This window comes from Peromyscus maniculatus, chromosome 3, assembly GCF_049852395.1.
Source record: "Peromyscus maniculatus bairdii isolate BWxNUB_F1_BW_parent chromosome 3, HU_Pman_BW_mat_3.1, whole genome shotgun sequence".
Classification (NCBI taxonomy): domain Eukaryota; kingdom Metazoa; phylum Chordata; class Mammalia; order Rodentia; family Cricetidae; genus Peromyscus; species Peromyscus maniculatus.
Genome location: NC_134854.1, coordinates 123,239,321 through 123,259,075, shown reverse-complemented (window position 1 = coordinate 123,259,075; position 19,755 = coordinate 123,239,321). Strand labels below are relative to the sequence as shown.

At 41.6% G+C, this 19,755-nt stretch overlaps 1 protein-coding gene across 1 annotated transcript in view; it reads right to left on the bottom strand.

The window, feature by feature from the left end:
- Window positions 1-14,492: 14,492 nt before the first annotated feature.
- The window catches only part of Gxylt2 (glucoside xylosyltransferase 2), a 94,623-nt gene continuing 89,360 nt past the window's right edge, over window positions 14,493-19,755 (bottom strand). Inside the window, exon 7 of the mRNA XM_076567466.1 lies at window positions 14,493-19,646. Coding sequence (XP_076423581.1) covers window positions 19,464-19,646 — 183 coding nt within the window. The 3' untranslated portion in view covers window positions 14,493-19,463. The remainder of the gene's footprint in view (window positions 19,647-19,755) is intronic.

The following is a 19,755-nucleotide window of genomic DNA, read 5'->3' as shown; positions in this document are numbered from 1 at the left end:
TAGAATTTGGTTGGACTTTGAGCACATCTGCCGAGTGTGTTTCTGCCTGGAACGTCTGAGAAGAGCTGGCCTGCCTTAATGTGTGTGGGCCTCTTCTAGTCAGGCAAGGGCCTCAATACAACACAGCCTTCCTCTTCCCCAAAATGAGAGTAAACCTTTCCTTTCTGATTGATCTGCCAGGGATCTGGCTTGTCAAGTCACCCTGTAGATCTTAGGACTGGCAGTGTCCATAATCATATGAGCCATGGCACTGAAAATCCTTAGAATTCTCAACCTTTCTCCTCCGTCTCCTTCTTAGCCTCTCTCCCTTTCCTCTTTGTTGTTGTGAGCGTGTATACACCACACTATCAGGCACACACGTGTCATGTATAATCATACTGCTGGGGAGGTGGACAGGAAGATCTTTGGGGCTCACTGGAATCACTGGGTTCAGGCTCGGTGAAATACTGTGTCTCAAAAAAAAAAAAAAAAAGTGAGCCGGGCGGTGGTGGCGCACGCCTTTAATCCCAGCACTCGGGAGGCAGAGCCAGGCGGATCTCTGTGAGTTCGAGGCCAGCCTGGGCTACCAAGTGAGTTCTAGGAAAGGCGCAAAGCTACACAGAGAAACCCTGTCTCGAAAAACCAAAAAAAAAAAAAAAAAAAAGTGCCTCTCTGTCCCATATACACAGACACACATGCACTATTTTTGTTTCTTTGAAAAACCTCAGACATATACATGTAAACATACAGAGGCACATGCTCTATCAGTAATTGAATATGATAAAATTGAATGCTGTGGTTTAGATAAAGCTCTGAAATCTGACATCTGGATTTAACTCCCAGGTTCTCACTTCCTGATTGTGTGAATTCAGGTAAATCATTAATGTCTAAAATGCCTGTTTCTTCAACTGTGACCTGAAGCCCACAGAGGTGACTTAACCAGTTAAGCCAGTGGCTTCTCTCCGTGACTATGACCTGGTGTTCTTATTTAGGCTGACTGACTTTTGTGATTTCTGTGATATTTGCTGCCTTTATCTTTTGAATAACTTCAAATGCAAAGAGTTACCGCACTAATGCGAACACTTTCTCTGAGCTGCTTAAGGCCAAGGGGCTTGAGGTGGCTCAGGCTCCCAAAACCTTAATGTAAATTCCTATCACAAGGATAACCAGGTTACTATTCATTTTATCAAGAAATGAGCACTGATATGATACCTCCATCTGACACAGAGTCCTTTAAAAGAATGGACCTAGTTTTCTAGTCCTTTAAAAGAATTGGATTTGTTTTCTGTAAACTCCAATGACAATTCAGTGCTAACTCAGTTGCTTAAACTGATATAACTGTAGCCTTCTGCAGCGCCGGGGGCTGGGGGTGGAAGTGGGGGGAGTCTGAAGTCAAGGTGCCGTGGACCTGGCTCCTCTGAAAGCTCTCGGGCCACTTTCAGTCTCTGTCCCCCACCCCCATCTTGTCTCATGTAGCCCAGGCTGGCCTCAAACTCATGTATGAGAGGATGACCTGGAACTTCTGATTATTCTGACTCCACCTCTGCAGTGCTGAGCTGAAGCTGTGGGAGCGCACCACACTCCCTGGTTTACGGTGTGCCGGGGATTGAACCCAGGGTTTCACGTCACCAACTGAGCTTCTTCTGACTCTTTTGGATAGTTCTGTGTAGCCCAAGCAGGCCTCGAACTTTATATGTAGCCCAGGATAACCCTGACCCCCTGATCCTCCTATCTGCACCTTTCTCACAGGCCTCCCCCACCTGGCTTGGCAACCTTCACCCTTACTCTTTAAAGGGAAAATTGAAAATTAGTGCATGCTTGTGTGTGTGTGTCTGTGTGTGTGTGTGTGTGTGTGTGTGTGTGTAAGGGTGGCATACAAATGCCACTAAACACCTTGGTGGTCAGAGCACAGCTTGCAGGCATCGGTTCTCTCCCTCTACCATTTGAGCCCTGGAGATCAATCTCAGGTCGTCGGGCTTAGCAGCAAGTGCCTCTACCAGCCCCACCCTTAGCCTTAAAAGAGCACTAGTTGGGGGCTGGGGATATGGTCAGTTACTAAAACTGAACTGCTGTGGTAACGGAAGTGGTGAGTGAGGTGTGAGAGAAAAGAGGAGAAGGTGCAGCTAGGCCTGTGAAGCCATGCTCAAGAATTTCAACCCTCGTGGGACATAAAATGAAATGTTGGTTTATTTAGTGGGTTTGTGTGTGTGTGTGTGTGTGTGTGTGTGTGTGTGTGTGTGTGTGTGTGTTGTGAATGAGTGCCTCTACCCATGCATGCAAATGCAGAGGCCAGAGAAAAGCATGGAGTGTCTTCTTTTTCTGCCTATTGACTTGAGACGGGGTTTCTCAGTGAGCCTGTGTGCTCAGGAGATACACCTCTCCTCACCTCAGTGCTGGGGTTACAGCCATATGCAACCAAGTCTGGCTTCTGGCCTGAGTGCTGGGGAATTTGATCTTGGGTCCTTCCAGTTGCGGAGCCAGGGCTCTCACCCACTGAGCTGGCCCCAGCCCCTGCAGTGGGATGAGCTTTTGTTCTGGGGCGGGGGGGTTAGTGGGGTTGGTTGGTTGGTTGGTTGGTTGAGATAAGATCTTGCCATGTAACATGGCTGGCCTGGAACTCGCTCTGTAAACCAGGCTGGCCTTGAACTCATTGAGATCTGCTTACCTTTGCCTCTTGAGTGCTGGGATCAAAAGGCATGGGGCACCAAGTCTGGTAACAGTGGAATATTTTACACCTTCAAATGACAGACATTTATGTTTGTCAAAATCCTGTGTTCTTGTCGAATCTTCTGGACTCTCAAGAGAATGCTCATCTTTTAGAGATATCCAGGTCCTGATACTTCCTCAAACATTCTAAAATCTGCCATTGGTAACACACTACTAGAGTGATCATTCTCCATTTGTGGAGAGAATTAGAATTGCTTGGGGGAAGCTTGAGGAGAGGGGACATTCTGGATCCTAACTCCCAAGATTCTGAGTCAAACGGCCTTGAGTAGGAGGGAGGATTGTTGATTTCAGCAAGTGTCTAAGTTGATCATTCTCCAGTTACCTGAAGGGCTTGTTCAAACACAGAATGTGGGCATGAGTTGTAGTTCAGAGACAGAGTGCTTCAGCATGCCTGAGGCTGTAGTCTTGACCTCCAGTACCACTAAAGCCGAAACCCACACCACTCAAAGCAGGCTGCGGGGGTCCACTCACAGGTTCTAAATTCAGTTAAGTCTGTGGCAGGATCCAAGGATAGCCATTGCTATCAAGTCCAAAAAACACACTGTAGGAACCATGGTCCAAGGGGGAAATACTAGTAAATGTGGCCCCCGAGACCACACTTGGAGAAACATAATGCACACCTTTAATCCCAGCACTCAGGAGGCAGAGGCACATGGATCTCTGTGAGTTCAAGGTCAGCCTGACCTGCATAGTGAGTTCCAGGGGTACACAGTGAAATGCTGTCTGTCTAAAATAATAATAATAATAATAATAATAATAATAATAATAATAATAATAAATCAAAGGTGTTACTCATGGCAGATAATAAGACAAAGATGCTGTGGGATGTTCTGTATGCTGTGAATGTGTGTTGCTCTGATTGGTTGATAAATAAAATACTGATTGGCCAGTAGCCAGGCAGGAAGTATAGGTGGGGTAAATAGACGAGGAGAATTCTGGGAACAGGAAGGCTGAGTCAGGAGATGCCAGCCTGCTGTCTAGGGAGCAGCATGTAATGGCACACAGGTAAAGCCATGGAACACGTGGCAACATATAGATTAACAGAAATGGGCTGAGTTTAAATGTAAGAGCTAGTCAGTGGTAGGCCTGAGCTAATGGCCAAGCAGTTTTAATTAATATAAGCTTCTGAGTGAGTGATCTTTTTTTTTTTTAAGTGGGTGCAGGGTCCGTGGGTCTGGGCAGGACCTGAGGAAAACTTTTAGCTACACAAAGATTTGAGTTTTTTCCCTGGAGGCCAAGACTGCAGAACTGTGGGTCGAAGAATTAGGGGTAAGACAGGAAAGCAAGGAAGCCAATAGAGCACACACTATCAAAGACATTCCCGTTATTGGCTCTTTGAACTTCTACTGGAGGATTCTGGAATCAAATTGTGGAGCAGACAATTCTGTTACCCACCTGATAAGAGTTAGCCAGGGTACAGACACACCCACTCCGGTCAGCCTATTTAGAAGCCTATTCCAGGAAATGTTCATTTTCTAGCACCTTCTGCATGCCATTAAGCAAGCAGAGCAGGTGTGGTGGCAGAGGGTAGGCTGCAGGTAGCCAGGGCTGGGAAGTGGAATGAGAAGTGCTTTGCATGGCATTCATGTGTGTGTGGAGAACAAGACAGAAAGCCCAAAGGTAGCTGTACATGCAGAAACTGTGAGTCAGAGGGCAATTTTAGAGAGCTTCAGTCCTAATGTACAACAAACCAACCACTTTAATTCTTTGGTTTGTTTGGCTGGCTGGCTGGCTGGCTGGTTGGTTGGTTGGTTGGTTGGTTAGCTGGTTTTTCAAGACAGGGATTGTCTGTGTAGACCTGGCTGCCCTGAAACTCACTCTGTAGACAAGCCTGGCCTTGAACTCAGAGATTCACCAACCTCCGCTTCTCAGAGTGCTGGGATTAAAGGTGTGTGCCACCACCACCTGGCCAATTCTTTGTTTTTTTTTTAGCTTCTATTTTTGTTTTATGTGAATGGATAATATGCCTGTATGTATGTCAATGTATTCAGAAGAAGGTGTTGGACCTCTTAGGCCTGCCTGGAGTTACAAATGGTTGTGAGCTGTCATGTGGGTGCTGGGAATCAAACAATGGTCCTCTGGAAGAATGGCCAGCCATCATTCTTAACCAAGGAGCCATCTCTCCAGCCCTCTTAATTAAAATTTGACATCAAATATTTTCCCATTTGAACACATCTTGGTTTTGTTAACAATTGTCCATATTACCATCCATGTGCCAGCAATAGCAAACCGTCAGAGGACCTGTTTTTTTTTTTTAGATTTATTTATTTATTATGTATACAGCATGTATGATGGCTGGCCAGAAAAGGGCACCAGATCTCATTACAGATGGTTATGAGCCACCATGTGATTGCTGGGAATTGAACTCAGGACCTCTGGAAGAACAGTCAGTGCTCTTAACCTCGGAGCCATCTCTCCAGCCCCAGAGGGCCTGTTTTAATCACTGGTCAGGTTTCAAACAGTTGGTGTACCCAAAATGGTATAATTTCTTAATTTTTTTGTTTTAAGTCTGTCTGTATCCTTGACATAATTCCTAATAATAAGTTGACTGAAAAATCTTGTTTCTAAGCCAATGAGATGGCTGATGGTATAAGAACACTTGCTGCCAACTCTGATCACCTAAGTTTGATCCCTGGGACCCACATGGTGAAAGGAAAAAACAGATTCCTACAAGTTGACCTCTGATCTCCACATGTGTACTGTAATACATGCGTGTATGCGTGTGTGTGTGTTACACACAGATAAAAATAAATTAATTTGAAGAAGAATCCAATTTTCCAGTATGACATATATACTTGTCATTTAACACAACATGGCAATCCTAGAGAAGGGGATGTTATTGTTTTGTTAAGTCCTACGTGTTCACTAACAACAGGTGTTCTCCCAAGTTCCTTTACAGTCACACTTTACATGTCATAAGTGACATACACACCACAGAAGTGAAGAAGATACATTTACACTCATGACACTGCCTACAATTGTAGGGGACTGCTAAACTTCTCCTGTCTAACAGGCAGGGTTTATGACTCGATACCTGCAACTGTCTATTTGGTTAGATAACTGGATTATTTCTGGGGAAGGCTTTAGGGGGCCCGTGGTTGTTCACCATTCAGGGAAAGTGAATTTTTTAATTATTTAAAGACAAACACTAGGAGAATAATTTTCTTGATGTATTGGCCCAGCTTGGCAATGTCATTTTTTTCATCTGGACACGGAGACAATGCGTTTCTGCAGATAGAAAGATGCTCTTGAAATGACATGAAAATTTTATGGCTGGAATCCTAGAAGGATGTCCAACGGATTTCAATAAAATATTCATGACAAAAAAAGCACTGTGAAAGAGATACATTTCCCTTGGTATCATCTGAGCCTTTGAGTACACACAGATTTTTTTTGGGGGGCGGGAGGCAGGTACCTTTTTACTTACATGAGCCAATCCATGTTCACATTTTGTCTCTTTGTCTCTCTGTCTCTCTCTCTCACACCTCCACACTAAATGAGCTATGTTCGCTATCGTTTGCTATTTAAATAGTTAATGATGAAATAAATTGGTACCAGGAATAGGGTGGTTTCCAGACAAATGCTCTCCCCACAGCCATACAGAACAGACTGTGCAAAGACTGAGGATTTAAGCAGAAAACAACTTAAAATGGTCTCTGCCTCAGCCTTATCTTCTTATGGGTAAATAAATCCCTGAGAAACAGCTCAATAAACTTTCAGCGAATAGGACTTCCCACCTCTGCACCAACCTTTACAGGAAAAGTAGTTTTTAAGGGTAACGATAATCAGAGTTCTGAAGCTTTGCTGATAGGACTGGATCCCAGACAAGCATGTAGCCAAATCATTTATTTGTTCATCAACTGTGATGAACAGTGTGTTCATCATCCAAGTCCAGGACAGAGAACAGGATAGCAAGGGTTGTTCCTTTGAGGAACAGTGTCTCCTGGGGAAGACAGTCGTAATGTGACACAAGTATTGTATTGTTACTGTTTCTTTTTCTACTGTTACCTTTTTTTTCTTTTTCTTTTTTCTTTTTCTTTCTTTCTTTCTTTCTTTCTTTCTTTCTTTCTTTCTTTCTTTCTTTCTTTCTTTCTTTCTTTCTTTCTTTCTTTCTTTCTTTTTTTTGAGACCAAACTTCAGAGACCAAAGTATCCTAGAACTCACAGATATCCACCTGCCTCTGCCTCCTGAGTGCTGGGATTAAAGGCATGTGCTGCTGTGCCTGGTTTACTGCAATATTTCACTAGACAGACATGACAGTGTGCAGGGTGACACATAAAAATGGGTATACAAGAAGGCCTTGTCATCCTTGGGGGATCACAGGAAGCTTTCAAAAAGGAATGACGCCTTCATAAGATCTGAAGAGTAGTAGACATTTATCAGGTGAAAGGAAAAGGGAGGCAGAGGGGACGCTAGAGAGGCTCAAAGTCCCTGTGATGGGTAGAGCTTGGAGAGAAGAATGGAAATTAGTGAAGAAGTCCGGGAAGGAAGTCAGGAGGAGGCCGGCGGTGGATCACAAAGAGACGTCCTGGGATATCTGAAGAGCAGCTTGGGCGTTATTCTAGGAGCAAAAAGGAGTGATGGAGGCGCTTTACACAGGGAGGGCTGGGGCTGTGAAGTCAGGAGGGTGAAGACCTGGGTCAGAGGACTCAGATGGAAGGAGAAATGTTTTCAGCGGAGGTAGCAGCAAGGTAAAGAGAGGAAGCTGACTCAGTGTTATTGAGGATCCTGATACAACTAACTCTCTCTCTCTCTCTCTCTCTCTCTCTCTCTCTCTCTCTCTCTCTCTCACACACACACACACACACACACACACACACACACTTCTGACAGGGTCTCACTAGCTTCAAACTCAAGATTATCTTACCTCAGTCTCTTGAGAGCTGTGATTACAGGCATGCTCTGTAGTGCTTGGCCTAGAATATATCTTTTAACCATTATTGTTTATTGCTATCTATCACAGCAGCTTGCTTTCTTTCCTTTTTTTCTTCCCCTCCTTTCTTCTCGTCCTCTCTTTATTTGGGGGTCAGGGGCTGTGGATTGAAACCAGGGACTTGTGCATGCTAGGCAAGTGTCCTACCCTGAGTTACACCTCCACCTTCAAGTAGCACTATATTTAATATAGTTTCAAATCCTCAGAAAGAGACCTTGGGAAGACATGCCAGACTTGTTCCACGGTCTGGACGTCCATCTCCTTCCTAACTGTATAAACCCATAAAGGAAACACACATGCTTAAAAACATTCATTTATTCAATATACATGAAGAACAATGTAGGTATTGTTGTGGTCCTACCTGCCTGGAACCATACACCTTTGCTTTCACTCTCTAAATATTTTTGCTAAATATTATCTAAAAATATTCACCACCTAAAATGAGTTTAGAGACTCTTTCATGAAATCTCAGATGGAAAAAAAGTGAGATGTACATAAGTCAACATCCCATCCCATTCTACGTAAGTCAAAGGCCTTGGCAGATCAGCCTTTGTTTGGATTTGGGTTGGTACAACTCAACTGGGGTTATTGTATCACAAGTTCCTACCTCAGTAGACAGGTCCCTGGTAGCAGCGTTAGCTAGTGTTTGCATATAAACTGAGTGTTTATCATGTGTCAAGTATTTAATGTACATTTCTTCACTTATTCCTCAGAACATTACATAAGAGGAGAGGTATATAAACGGACATTTTCTGTCCTGACCGCATGGTCACAAATAACCAACTCAGAGGCTGACTATGAATTATAAATGCTCAGCCAATAGCTAAGGCTTGTTACTGGCTAACACTTACACTTAAACTAATCCATATTTCTATTTATGCTTTGCCATGTGGTTTATGGCTTGTTATCTCATTTTTTATACATCCTGCTTGCCTGGGGTTGGCTTTCATCTCCTCTGACTCTCCTGACTCTGCCCTTCTTTCTCCTATTATTTTCTCAGGGTCAGGCTGTCTCAGCCAATCGCTTCTTGCCCTGCTATTGGCCAATCAGTTTTTTTTTTATTAATAATGAGTATAATCCATAGCATTCCCCCCTTTTTGTCTAATTAAAAAGGAAAGTTTCAACCTTAATATAGTAAAACTATATACAACAAAAAGTTATTAAGTAAGAATTAGAGTAGCAATATCCAATCTATTTGCATTTGGCAAAATTAGACAAAATAATTATCTATCTTATCTTGGTGAGTCTTAAGTTTTGTACCAAATGTCCTACTTGTTCTTTGTATAACCAAATTCCACTACCTGTAGGAAGTAACCCAAAGTATACTCAAAGAAGTGAAATTTGGCAAATGGACTTGTTTCATTTTGCAGAGTCTGGAAAATCAAAATATGTACACCATACCATAGATGCATATTCAGGATTTCAATGGGAAACTGCTTTGAGTTCTGACAAGGCTGATTTTATAATCACACATTTGTTAGAAGTTATGGCCATGGTGGGGATACCTGTACAAATTAAGATTGACAATGCTCCAGCATATGTTTCTAGTAAAATGAAACAGTTTTTTGTATATTACAACATAGAGCATATTACAGGTATACCACACAATCCTACAGGGCAAGCAGTTAAAAAGTTCTAATTGAACTCTAAAAGATACACTTAATAAGCAGAAAGGGGTAATAAAGACCCCCCCAGAGATAGACTGCACAATGCTCTATTAACTTAAAATTTTCTAAATGCTAATGAGAAAGGAATGACAGCTATGGAGAGACACTGGATAATAGAAAAAAAAACTGAATTAAATCAGCCTGTACACCTTAAAGATGTGTTGACCTCAGAATGGAAACCAGAGTATGTGTTACATTGGGGAAGAGGTTTTGCTTTTGTTTCCACAGCAGAAGAAATGCTATGGATATCATCAAAATTGATAAAAACTAGATTCAAACAAGAGAGACCTCTTGATTAGAAGAGGTGATAATTCATCAAACAATGTGACCATTCAATTTAAACTAACTTATAAGACTAACAAATGCTTTTCATTTGTTATAATGAATTGCCAAAAGGGAAGCTCCTAAAAGTTAGGGATGGGACAGGGTTTTGTTTTTGTCTTTCCAGGAGAATGAAGGCATCCAACTAAGGAATCTGAAGCCACTGAACAAATGAGACATCTGAAGAAAAAGGATGAATCATCCAGAGAAAATGTCCCAAGAAAAAGAGTAAATTGGCCTATTGGTATATCACATTTCCAATAGGATAAAATTTCACACATCTTCCCAAGTGTTTGTTTCTGCTGTTCTCTACAGACATATAATGCAAATAGCCTTTTTGCAGTCCCAGTTCAATTAAAAATTAAAGCTGGCTTTGGAGTTGGAGCATGACTCTCTCCTTCTCTAAACCCAGGCGTGCCTGTTAAAGTAAAATCCAAAATCTCTGTCTCATGTCAGAAGAAAGAGCCATCTGATATAGGACAGAATAAAACCAAAAAATTAAAGGACTATTCTATTGCAATTAATCTCAATTCTTTGGTTCTATTTTGATTCTTTAAATTTTTTTAAAGGTATGGATTTTATATCAAAATTTATAAGATTTATATATATATATATATTTTAATTTTTGTCATGATATTAATGGTCATATAGAGTACTAACTAATTCTAGAAAAAGGCTTCATCTAGCTTCCTGTACATGATTTCAGGTTTGAGTCTCTTTTAGGTAATTAGAAATTAAGTTTTTGTACTCTGGATGTACATAACAAATTATGATATTTTAACCTCTTCAAAATATGCTTTATATGACATTTAAAATATTTAAGTTTTCTGCAGTGAACCATGATGTTGCCTAACAGCAACCTTTGAAATCTCCAAAAGGAAGATGGGGCCCCACAATGAAAGTTCCACCTGGATTGTGGTAATGTCACTAAACTGACAAATGCCACCCAAAGATCGACTTTGGACTACAAACTGCTCAGTACAATTTCAAGGTGGCTGAGATGGTTCAGCCTCACAGACTACTCTAGCTCGGACTTGAGATAAGCCCTGCACTTTCCCACTACACAGAGACTGGACAACAAATGATATAGCTAGCTCTCCCAGGACTTGACAGTTATCCCAATTTTTTTTCAAGGTCCCCTAAAGATGTTGTCCCCCACAGACAACAGGAAGTAATTTTAATAGCATGGCACCCACATTCCCAAGAAGTGAAGTGGGCAGTTTATGGTTGTTCAATGAGTTATGGATATTTGTCATTGTTTAGAGGGGTTGGTTACAAGTTGTTATTGGTAATGGTCAGGAAAAAAGCTGAACAAAGGGGATTAGATTTAGGGATCCTGTTCTGAAAAGAAAAATGGGGGATATAGAAATGATAGAATAAAAGGGTAGGTTATTGAATCTACTTTTAAACCAAAAAAGCAACTACTCGTCTTAAATATTTTACATTGGTATGGATTTTGTATACTGATACAAATTTGAGGTTATTTTTGTTATACTAATATATGTTACTACTCTTAAGATGTTTTTGTATATTGATACAAATTTAATGTTATTTTTGTTAGGACCTCCTGTATCTACATTTCTACTCTTGTTTAAGATATTGCACCTATATAGCTTATTTAACAATGTGATGTAAAATTTTAGTCCTTGAAAGTTATTATTACAAACTATTTAGGATAATAAAGAAATGCAGGTCAGTAGTTAGTCACTTATTACAATCAAACTTGTAGTCATGTTAGGTATGTTTTCAAAGTCAAATAGATATATTTTAGATAGACAGGTAGTCTTCAAACACTTCAGAGATTTACAGAATATGGCATTTAAGATTTTTTAATAACAAAAGGTTTTTTATGACAATGAGGCATGTCTGCTCCTGGACGCACCAAGAAGATGATGGGCATCAGAGAAACTCCATATGGAGTTTACTTTCTTTGTGGCAAATGTTAGCCATGGGGCAAAAAACTGCCCTTGCCTCAACTGCTGACAGTATGTTGTCCAAACTGGACACAATAAGGACACAAAAGAAAGTGACTGCTGGACTTTGCAAGACAAGGCAGGGAAGTCCTTCAAAAATACTGCTTCACAGAAAAGTCTGTCAGATATTCTATGCCTGTAGTCCAAAGATGGATGTCCCAATTTGCAGGGGAACCTTGGGTGACTGTCCAGTCAGCCATCTGTTTCTGTCATTTCTTAGTTTTGGAAATTGTTTGCTATGCACTTCCTGTTTACTTAAGTAATATTATATCCTTCTTGGGTCTCTGATGGAGTTGAAGACTAGCTAGCTATAGTTATAGGTTTCCTTGTTACAAAATTCAGAAAAGAAACTCACAAAATAGTTTTGGGTTGATAATACAAGTTAGGATAGAAATTGAATTAGCTACAACACTTTGGACTCACCAAGATAGGATAGATAATGGACTATTTTGTATGAATTTGTCAAATGCAAATCAACTAGACATTGTTAATGTAATTCTTGCCTGTATATATTTGTATATAGTGATTTTACTTATTGTAAATAGTTTTACTGTGTTAATTAAAACCTTTGCTTTTTATTTAGACAAATGAGGTGAAATGTTGTATAATATTTTGATTGTGTTCTGACAAATAAAGCTCGCTTGGAGTCAGAGGGCAGTGCTAGCCACTAGCTGACCATAGAGGTTTGGAGGACTGTAGAGAGAGGAGACAGGAAGTGGTAAGGCGGGGCTGAGAGAGGATCTTGGCTCTTTTGTACTGAGGAATTGAAGAGGCAGGAACTAACTGTTGGTTGCTCCCTGTTCTCTGATCTTTCAGCTTCTTACCCCAACATTTGATTCCCTATTTTTTTATTTTTAAGATTAATTAGAATAACACTTCCGAGAGGCACCTCTTATTCCCTTAACACAAAGAGGCTGGTAAGGTGTAGAGAGTTATGTTCTATCAGACATTGGTGGCACTAGGATTTAAATTTAATTTTGAGGGTTGTGGAAATGGCTCTCTGTTAAGGGCACAAGGGCTGGAGAGATGGCTCAGAGGTTAAGAGCACTGACTGTTCTTCCAGAGGTCCTGAGTTCAATTCCCAGCAACCACATGGTGGCTCACAACCATCTGTAATGAGATCTGGTGCCCTCTTCTGGCTGGCAGTCATACATGCTGTATACATAATAAATAAATAAATCTTTAAAAAGAAAAAGAAAAAAAGAGCACATACTGCTCTTGCAGAGGACTAAGTTTGGTTCCCAATAACCACATTGGGCAGCTCACAACAATCTGATGCCATCTTCTGGCCTCCTGAGGCACTGTACTCATGTGCACATACCCACAAATATACATACATACACATAATTAAACTTGTTTGGTTTGATTTTGTTCTGAGACAGGGCATCTCTGTATAGCCTGGCTGTCCTGGAACTCACTCTATAGACCAGGCTGGCCTTGACCTCAGAGGTCTGCTTGCCTCTGCCTCCCAAGTGCTGGAATCAAAGGTGTAAACCACCACAGAGGTGGTGCCTGGTCTACAGAAGTAGTTACAGGATAGCCAGGACTACACAGAGATACCCTGTCTGGGATAGGAGTGGGGAACACTCAAAATTTAGTCAAATATGAGGAAAAAATTCAGTAGATGAACTGAACACCTTATGCTGATTCTAAAAAGAGATAATAGGAAAAATGTTTCTGTCAATTTCAGTTATTTCTGTATGTGCTGTAGCCAAACAAGTTAAGCCCAGTTTTGCTAAACACAACAAGGGATTACCGAGAGCTTATTTTCACATTCGTCCAACTTTGTTCATTCTTCCTTGGACAGAGAGGACTACTTTAAAAAACAAATAACGTATGATGATGCTATTACAAGCAAGGTAAAATTTTTTTAATGATTTTCATAAAAATAAACTATTCTACTTATTAAATACTCTTTACTAGTTATACATACTTAAGATACACTTTTAGGCTTAAAATCTTATAAAGAAAAACATACATACATAATTCAAAAGTAATACAAATAAAACATATTTAAAGCTTCTAGTTTTAAAGAAGGTGAAATGAGAGACGACATTTCATCTCGGTACTGGTCTCCCATTCTACTCATTATTACAATTCTTTGTCTTTGGATTATTCTTTTTTTAATGCATTTCTTTGCAAACAAAAACTACAACAACAAAAACATCCATGTTTTCCGATTAAAAAAAAATGCATTCAGGGACTCCTTAGGAGCTCTGAACAATGGACACGCCTTTTCATTGACAATACAGACACGTCAATTCAGTGAAGAAAAAACTGCACCTGGTCCTCACATGCTCACACACGCGGTGACACACATGAGTTTTATGTTGAAGACTCAGGGAGAATATTTCCAGTTTTGACCTGCGAGAAACAAAAACTAAAACAAAGCTCTCTCTTTCACCTGAGAAATCTTGTCGGAGTTAAATGGCAGCGAGGCTATTGTGAAATGACCTAAGGGTTAACCATGCAGAATTCTTCAACTCACGGCTACAGCAGATGGTGGCGTCGCTTTGAACAGGCATGTGATGTGTGTGCAGGGGTTAACCTTTGTAAATGTCTGCAAGGGTCCCATCATAGAAGAGTGCATCTAAGGTCCTGATAGAGCTCTCTTCTGTCTACACAGGGGTCTCCAAGTTCTTTCTCTTGGTCCACTAAAGCCCAGGTTCCTGTAGTACCCAGACATTTATATCGTAGGCAGAGAGGGGAAGGCCAATATGAAAAAAAAAAAAAAGCAAAAACCAATGGCATAAGAAGAGTTGCTCCTCTCTGTTAAATGGCACTAGTACACTAACAGTGAATTTCTGAATTTCGTCATGAAATGATGTCCATTTTGGCTCATCAAACATATGGCATTTATCCTTTATGAGTAAATGCCAAATAATTTACTATAGTTCTACATTTGGTCACAGGTGTCCTGTTTGCAGGGCATGCTGTAATGATTTTTAACTTCCTGAGTCACTATTTTATGATCAATCACAGTAACTTTTTGTTTGAGACAGAGCACTGTGTGTGTGTGTGTGCGCGTGCGCGCGCGCACATACACGCGCATTTGGTTTTGTTTTTGAGAAAGGGTCTCACTACGTAGCTCCAGCTGGTCTGGAACTCACTCTGAAGAGCAGACTGGCCTTGAACTTACAGAGATTCACCTGCCTCTGTCTCCCGAGTGCTTGAATTAAAAGCATCTGTCATGCTTCAGTGTTTTTAAATTTTAAAAACACTGTATGTATGGGTATTTTGTCTGCATGTGTGTCTGTGAATCACATGCATGCCTGGTATCCTAAGAAGCCACAGGAGGGTATTCCATTCCCTGGAACTGAAATGACAAATGGTTGTAGACCACCACGTAGGTGCTAGAAATTAAACCCAGGTCCTCTGGAAAGAAGAAATGTCAGTGCTCTTAACCACAGACCCATCTCTCCAGTCCCCTGTCTGTCTCCCCTTGATTTTTTTTTTTTTTTTTTTTCTGAAAAAGGCCTGGATGACCTGGTACTCACCATGTAGCCCTGGCTGGCCTCTAACTCACAGCCATCTTCCTAAACACTGGGGTTACAGATGTGAGCCACCATGCCCAAAGCTAGCACTGTGAATTGTGTTTTGATTATGCACGGTTTGGTTTGTCGGTTTCCTTTTGCTTAGGGACACTACAAATGTATTCGTAGAAATATTGGCCGGCCTCTGGGAGAGCGTAAGTGCCCACTTCGGAAGCAGACAGTGAAAGTGCAGACGGCTCACAGAGGAGCGCTGAATATGAGATCCAAATGTCACAAAAAACTGAAACTTAGAGCGCTGTGCCCCAAACGCTAATGCAACTGTCAAAGCTGAGGAGGTACTCAAGCTGATTTTGTAGACAGGACTTGCTCAAGTATTAGAAATTTCATGTAGGTCACAATTCCTCAGATTTACATTGGAAATACACAGCAAGAAATAATGTCAGCCTCTCTACTAACCCTGCCATTGAAATCTCACTTACAACATGTGCGAAAGCATGGCCATTGCCTGCTATTAGAAACTGCTCTGACATTCTCCACAGAACTTCATAGCTACTACATCTGTGAAGCAGATTTTTTTTTTAAAAAAAAAAAAAAAAAAAAAGGAAATGAGGAAAGAGAGAAGGCAGATGTGGTGGTGGTTTGAGTGAGAATACTGCCCATAAGCTCATATGTCCGCATGCTTAGTCCTCAGGTGATGGAAGGTGTGTCCTCCTTGGAGCAGGTGTGTCCCTGGGAGTGGGCCCACACGAGGGCCAATCTCTCTTTCTGCCTGCTGCCGGAGGATCAGGATGTGAAGCTCTCAGCTACTGCTCCAGCCTCATGCCTGTCTGCTTCCCGACACGATGATAATGAACTAATTCTCTAAATGTCAGCAAGTCCCCAGTGAAATGCTTTCTGAGAGCTGACTTGGTCAAGGTGTCTCTTCACAGCAATACATCTGTGACTAAAGACAGAAGGGAAGGGGGGGGGGGAGAAAAAGAAGGGCAGACCTGGAGGAGACAGGAGAAGCAGCCTTAGCTGCTCCCAATATGGATTCAGTGTGGTCTAGGGAGCCGAAAGGCAGCCTGTAACTTCCTCCCACAGACCACATGTTTTTGAAGTTCATTGAATAAACACGAGTTGCTCTTGGGAGTTCAAAGGTGTTTGCCAGGAAATACCAAAGGCAGAGAAAACCCTACCTCATAGTAATATCTTAGTATAGAAAATAATTACCATTTTGAGGTAAAAAGAACTGGAAGAGAAATTTTTTTCTTAAATTCTCCACTAAACACCTAAAATTTTTTAGAACACAGCATGGGAATGCCATGGTGGGGGAAAATCACATTAGGTTTCAAAGTGTCATGTGATCACACTTGGTCCTTCAAGGATGTTTTAAAATTCTCTCACTGACCTTCACTGGCAACAGTATTATGGATTCAGTTGGCATCAAACTGATGAACATCGTGAGCAGACCTGGCTTTCAGAAAACCGAAGGCGTTGTTGTATTTTGTATCTGAAGGCTTCTCTGAAGACTGGATGGAAGGTCTTTAGATCTGGTGACCAGTGAATGGAAAATCTAAATAGAGCTCCTGGGTTCACTGGATGTTCAGAACAGACAGAAAGGAGACCGGAATGGGAGTCAGTGTTTTCTGTGTACATTCTGGCTCCGTCACGGAAACCTAGTTTGTGGGTATTTACTGCACACCCCACGTGCCCACAGCCAGAAAGACCGGAAATAAGAGGCCATGTCTGCTGGTGAGGACACAAAACAAGAGTAAAAATGAGAGTAACACATCACTGGGTTGTTTCCCTAACAACAGCAGGCTGTAGGCTAGAGGAGAGGATGGCCGTCCCTTAGCATTTCAGCCTTTCCTGAGTGACTAACCTCCATAACTGCGTCATATCCCGACTGCCTTTGCAGTGCCCAAGTGTTCTGCTGTCTCCTCAGGGTGACACAATTCTGCTGCCACAGGGCCTGTGATAACCTGCTGGGCTCTGATACGCGGGCTACCACATTATACTAATAAAAATAACATGTATTATTTTCCACGTTCAGATTGCTTTCTATGTAGGGTGAAGAGAACTCAGGATGTTTATTTTCAATTTTTTCTTCCCTAGAAAATAGAATTCATCTTACACAAACACGTGTTTTATAGAAATGTACTTATATCAAGCATGTTCCTTTCTCTGTGTTAGACTTTCCTCTTTTAGTTCGTGGAGATGATACAGGCCCCTCCTAGTTCCCTGGGCTGCAGGAAGACATCAAAAAGGCCATTTATGCAAAAGTCATTTGAGATAAATAAAGCATTATGCAAAACATCCCTATGCTGATACCAACCTTAAGAGCAACTAGGGATTAATTCGGATCCCTCATGGGGATAGAATAAGAACTTCCCCTGCTGTAGCTAGGTGATGGGATTGCAAGGCTCCTAAGCTAAGAGCTGGCTAACCACAGTGAAAAAGAAAAAAAAAAAGGCAGAGACCCGAGGATGGTAGGAATTTGAATTCTCTTGCCAATGAAATTATCTGAAATATTTTCTCTGAGCAAATTAAATCTGAAACGGGAGCTGGGTGTGGTGGTACACACCTGTAAATCCAGTACTTACTTGGAAGTGGAGGCAGGCAGGTTGTGAAATCCTGTCTTTAGAAATACAAAACAGAACAAAACCAAACAAGGCCTGGGGAGACGGCTTAAGAGCATTTGCTGCTCTTGCAGAGGACCCAAGCTCAGTGCCCAGCACCTAGGTCAGGAAGCTCACCACCTGTAATTCAAGCTCAAGGGGATTTAAGTCCCTCCCCTTCTGGTGCCCACAGGCACCTGCTCTTACATGCCTGTACAGAGACACAGACACAGACAGAGACAGAGACACAGACACAGAGTTAAAAATACAACGAAAACAAAAACAATGAAAGCCAAACAAACATCTGAAGCCGTCCTTGGCTTTCTACCACTGCCCAGAAGTCCAGGCAAGTGCTCTCGTCCGTGGAGAAACATAGAATACTGCTCCTCGCTAAAGAGATCCCCTGGGCTTTCTCAGAAGCTTCTGTTGCATAGACATTTCTCACGATTGCGCCCTCCTCGGAGCTCAGCAATCCTTCTGAGATGCACTCCCAGACACATGCTTCATCTTGAAATGCTGCCCAATTAGCTGGTCTGAAAGCCTCTTCCAGACGCGGCAGTGCGGTAATTATCTCGTCTGGCTTTTCAGCCTCCCACATGAAATCTTAGCACAGAGGCTGCTCCTTAGCGAGGTCACGCGTTTTAAACGGGTTACAATGGAAATACAGAAGTCAGGGAAGTTTTAACGAGTCTGTAAGGAAATACATTAAAAACGGTGACAACCTTTTCAAGCGGTTAGTAGGATTATGTCTAATCTAATCTTGATTGCATTTCGTTGACCTTTATTCTCTCCAGGTTTGTCTCACAACACATTATCTTTTAATTTCTGAAAGTTATCATTTTATTTTATGTATGAGAGTGTTCTGCCTGCATGTATATCTGTGCACATTATTTATGTGCCTAGTGCCTGTGGAGGATAAAAGAGGGTATTGGATGCCCTGGAACTGGAGTTATAGATGGTTGTGAGCCATTATGTGGGTGCTGGAAATGCAGGTTCTTTGGAAAAGCAGTCAGTGCTCTTAACTGTTGAGCCATCTCTCCAGCTCCTATAGTTATTTTAGTTTATTTTTTATTTTTATGTGCATTGGTGTTTTGCCTACAAGTATACCTGAGTGAGGGTGTCAGATCCCCTGGAACTGGAGTTACAGTTGTGAGCTGCCGTGTGGGTGCTGGGAATTGAACTGGGATCCTCCAGGAGAACAGCCATGCTCTTAACTGCTGAGCCATCTCTCCAGCCCCCTCCTGTTATTTTTAATATTACATTTCTTTATTTGCAGGTGTGAGTGTGGGTACACATGAGGGTCAGAGAATAACTCCCATCTAGGGAATTGAACCCAGGTCATCAGGCATGGTGACAGATGCTTTTACCACTGAGCCATCCTGCCAGCCCCAATATGTATTCCTTTTTAATAGGGTAAGAGAGCAAGTTGCAAAGGAAGAATCTCTAGAATACCAGATAATTATGATCCTGCATAATCCAGCAGGGTCTCATATATGGAGGCTAGGAAAAGTTCCCTTTCTTAACCCACTGAGACAGTGTTAAATTCATGATAAGAACTTTAAAAAAAAGATAAATACAATTTTAATAGAAAATAAAGAAAAGCATATTCCCTTTTAGGGATAACTAACTCAGCATAATGTAACCAGGCATTTGAAACTCAACATTTACAGAGCACCATTAAATATTCACACACACACAAATATCCGGGCAGCATAAGGATCCATGTCCTTAGTCACAGACACCAGGCTGACTCAAAGCAAGGTGGACACTCAGCTCATGGAGTTGGGGCCCACGTGGATGATGACATGCTTCTCATAAGCCCTTCTCATTGTTTTCTCAATCTGTTTCAGAAACACCTGGGGGATCCGTCCACACAGCGTGTGCACTGTCTCCAAAAACTTCAGCTGGAGAGGGTAGTACATGGATTGAAAAAGATTGTCTTGAAAGGGAAACTGAAAGACAATAAGAAAGAAAGAAAAAGCTTGTTATTCAAGTGCTGGTTCAAACACAAATCACTCTTACTGAAACCCATGACAGTGTAAAGTGACTGAGTTCTGACTC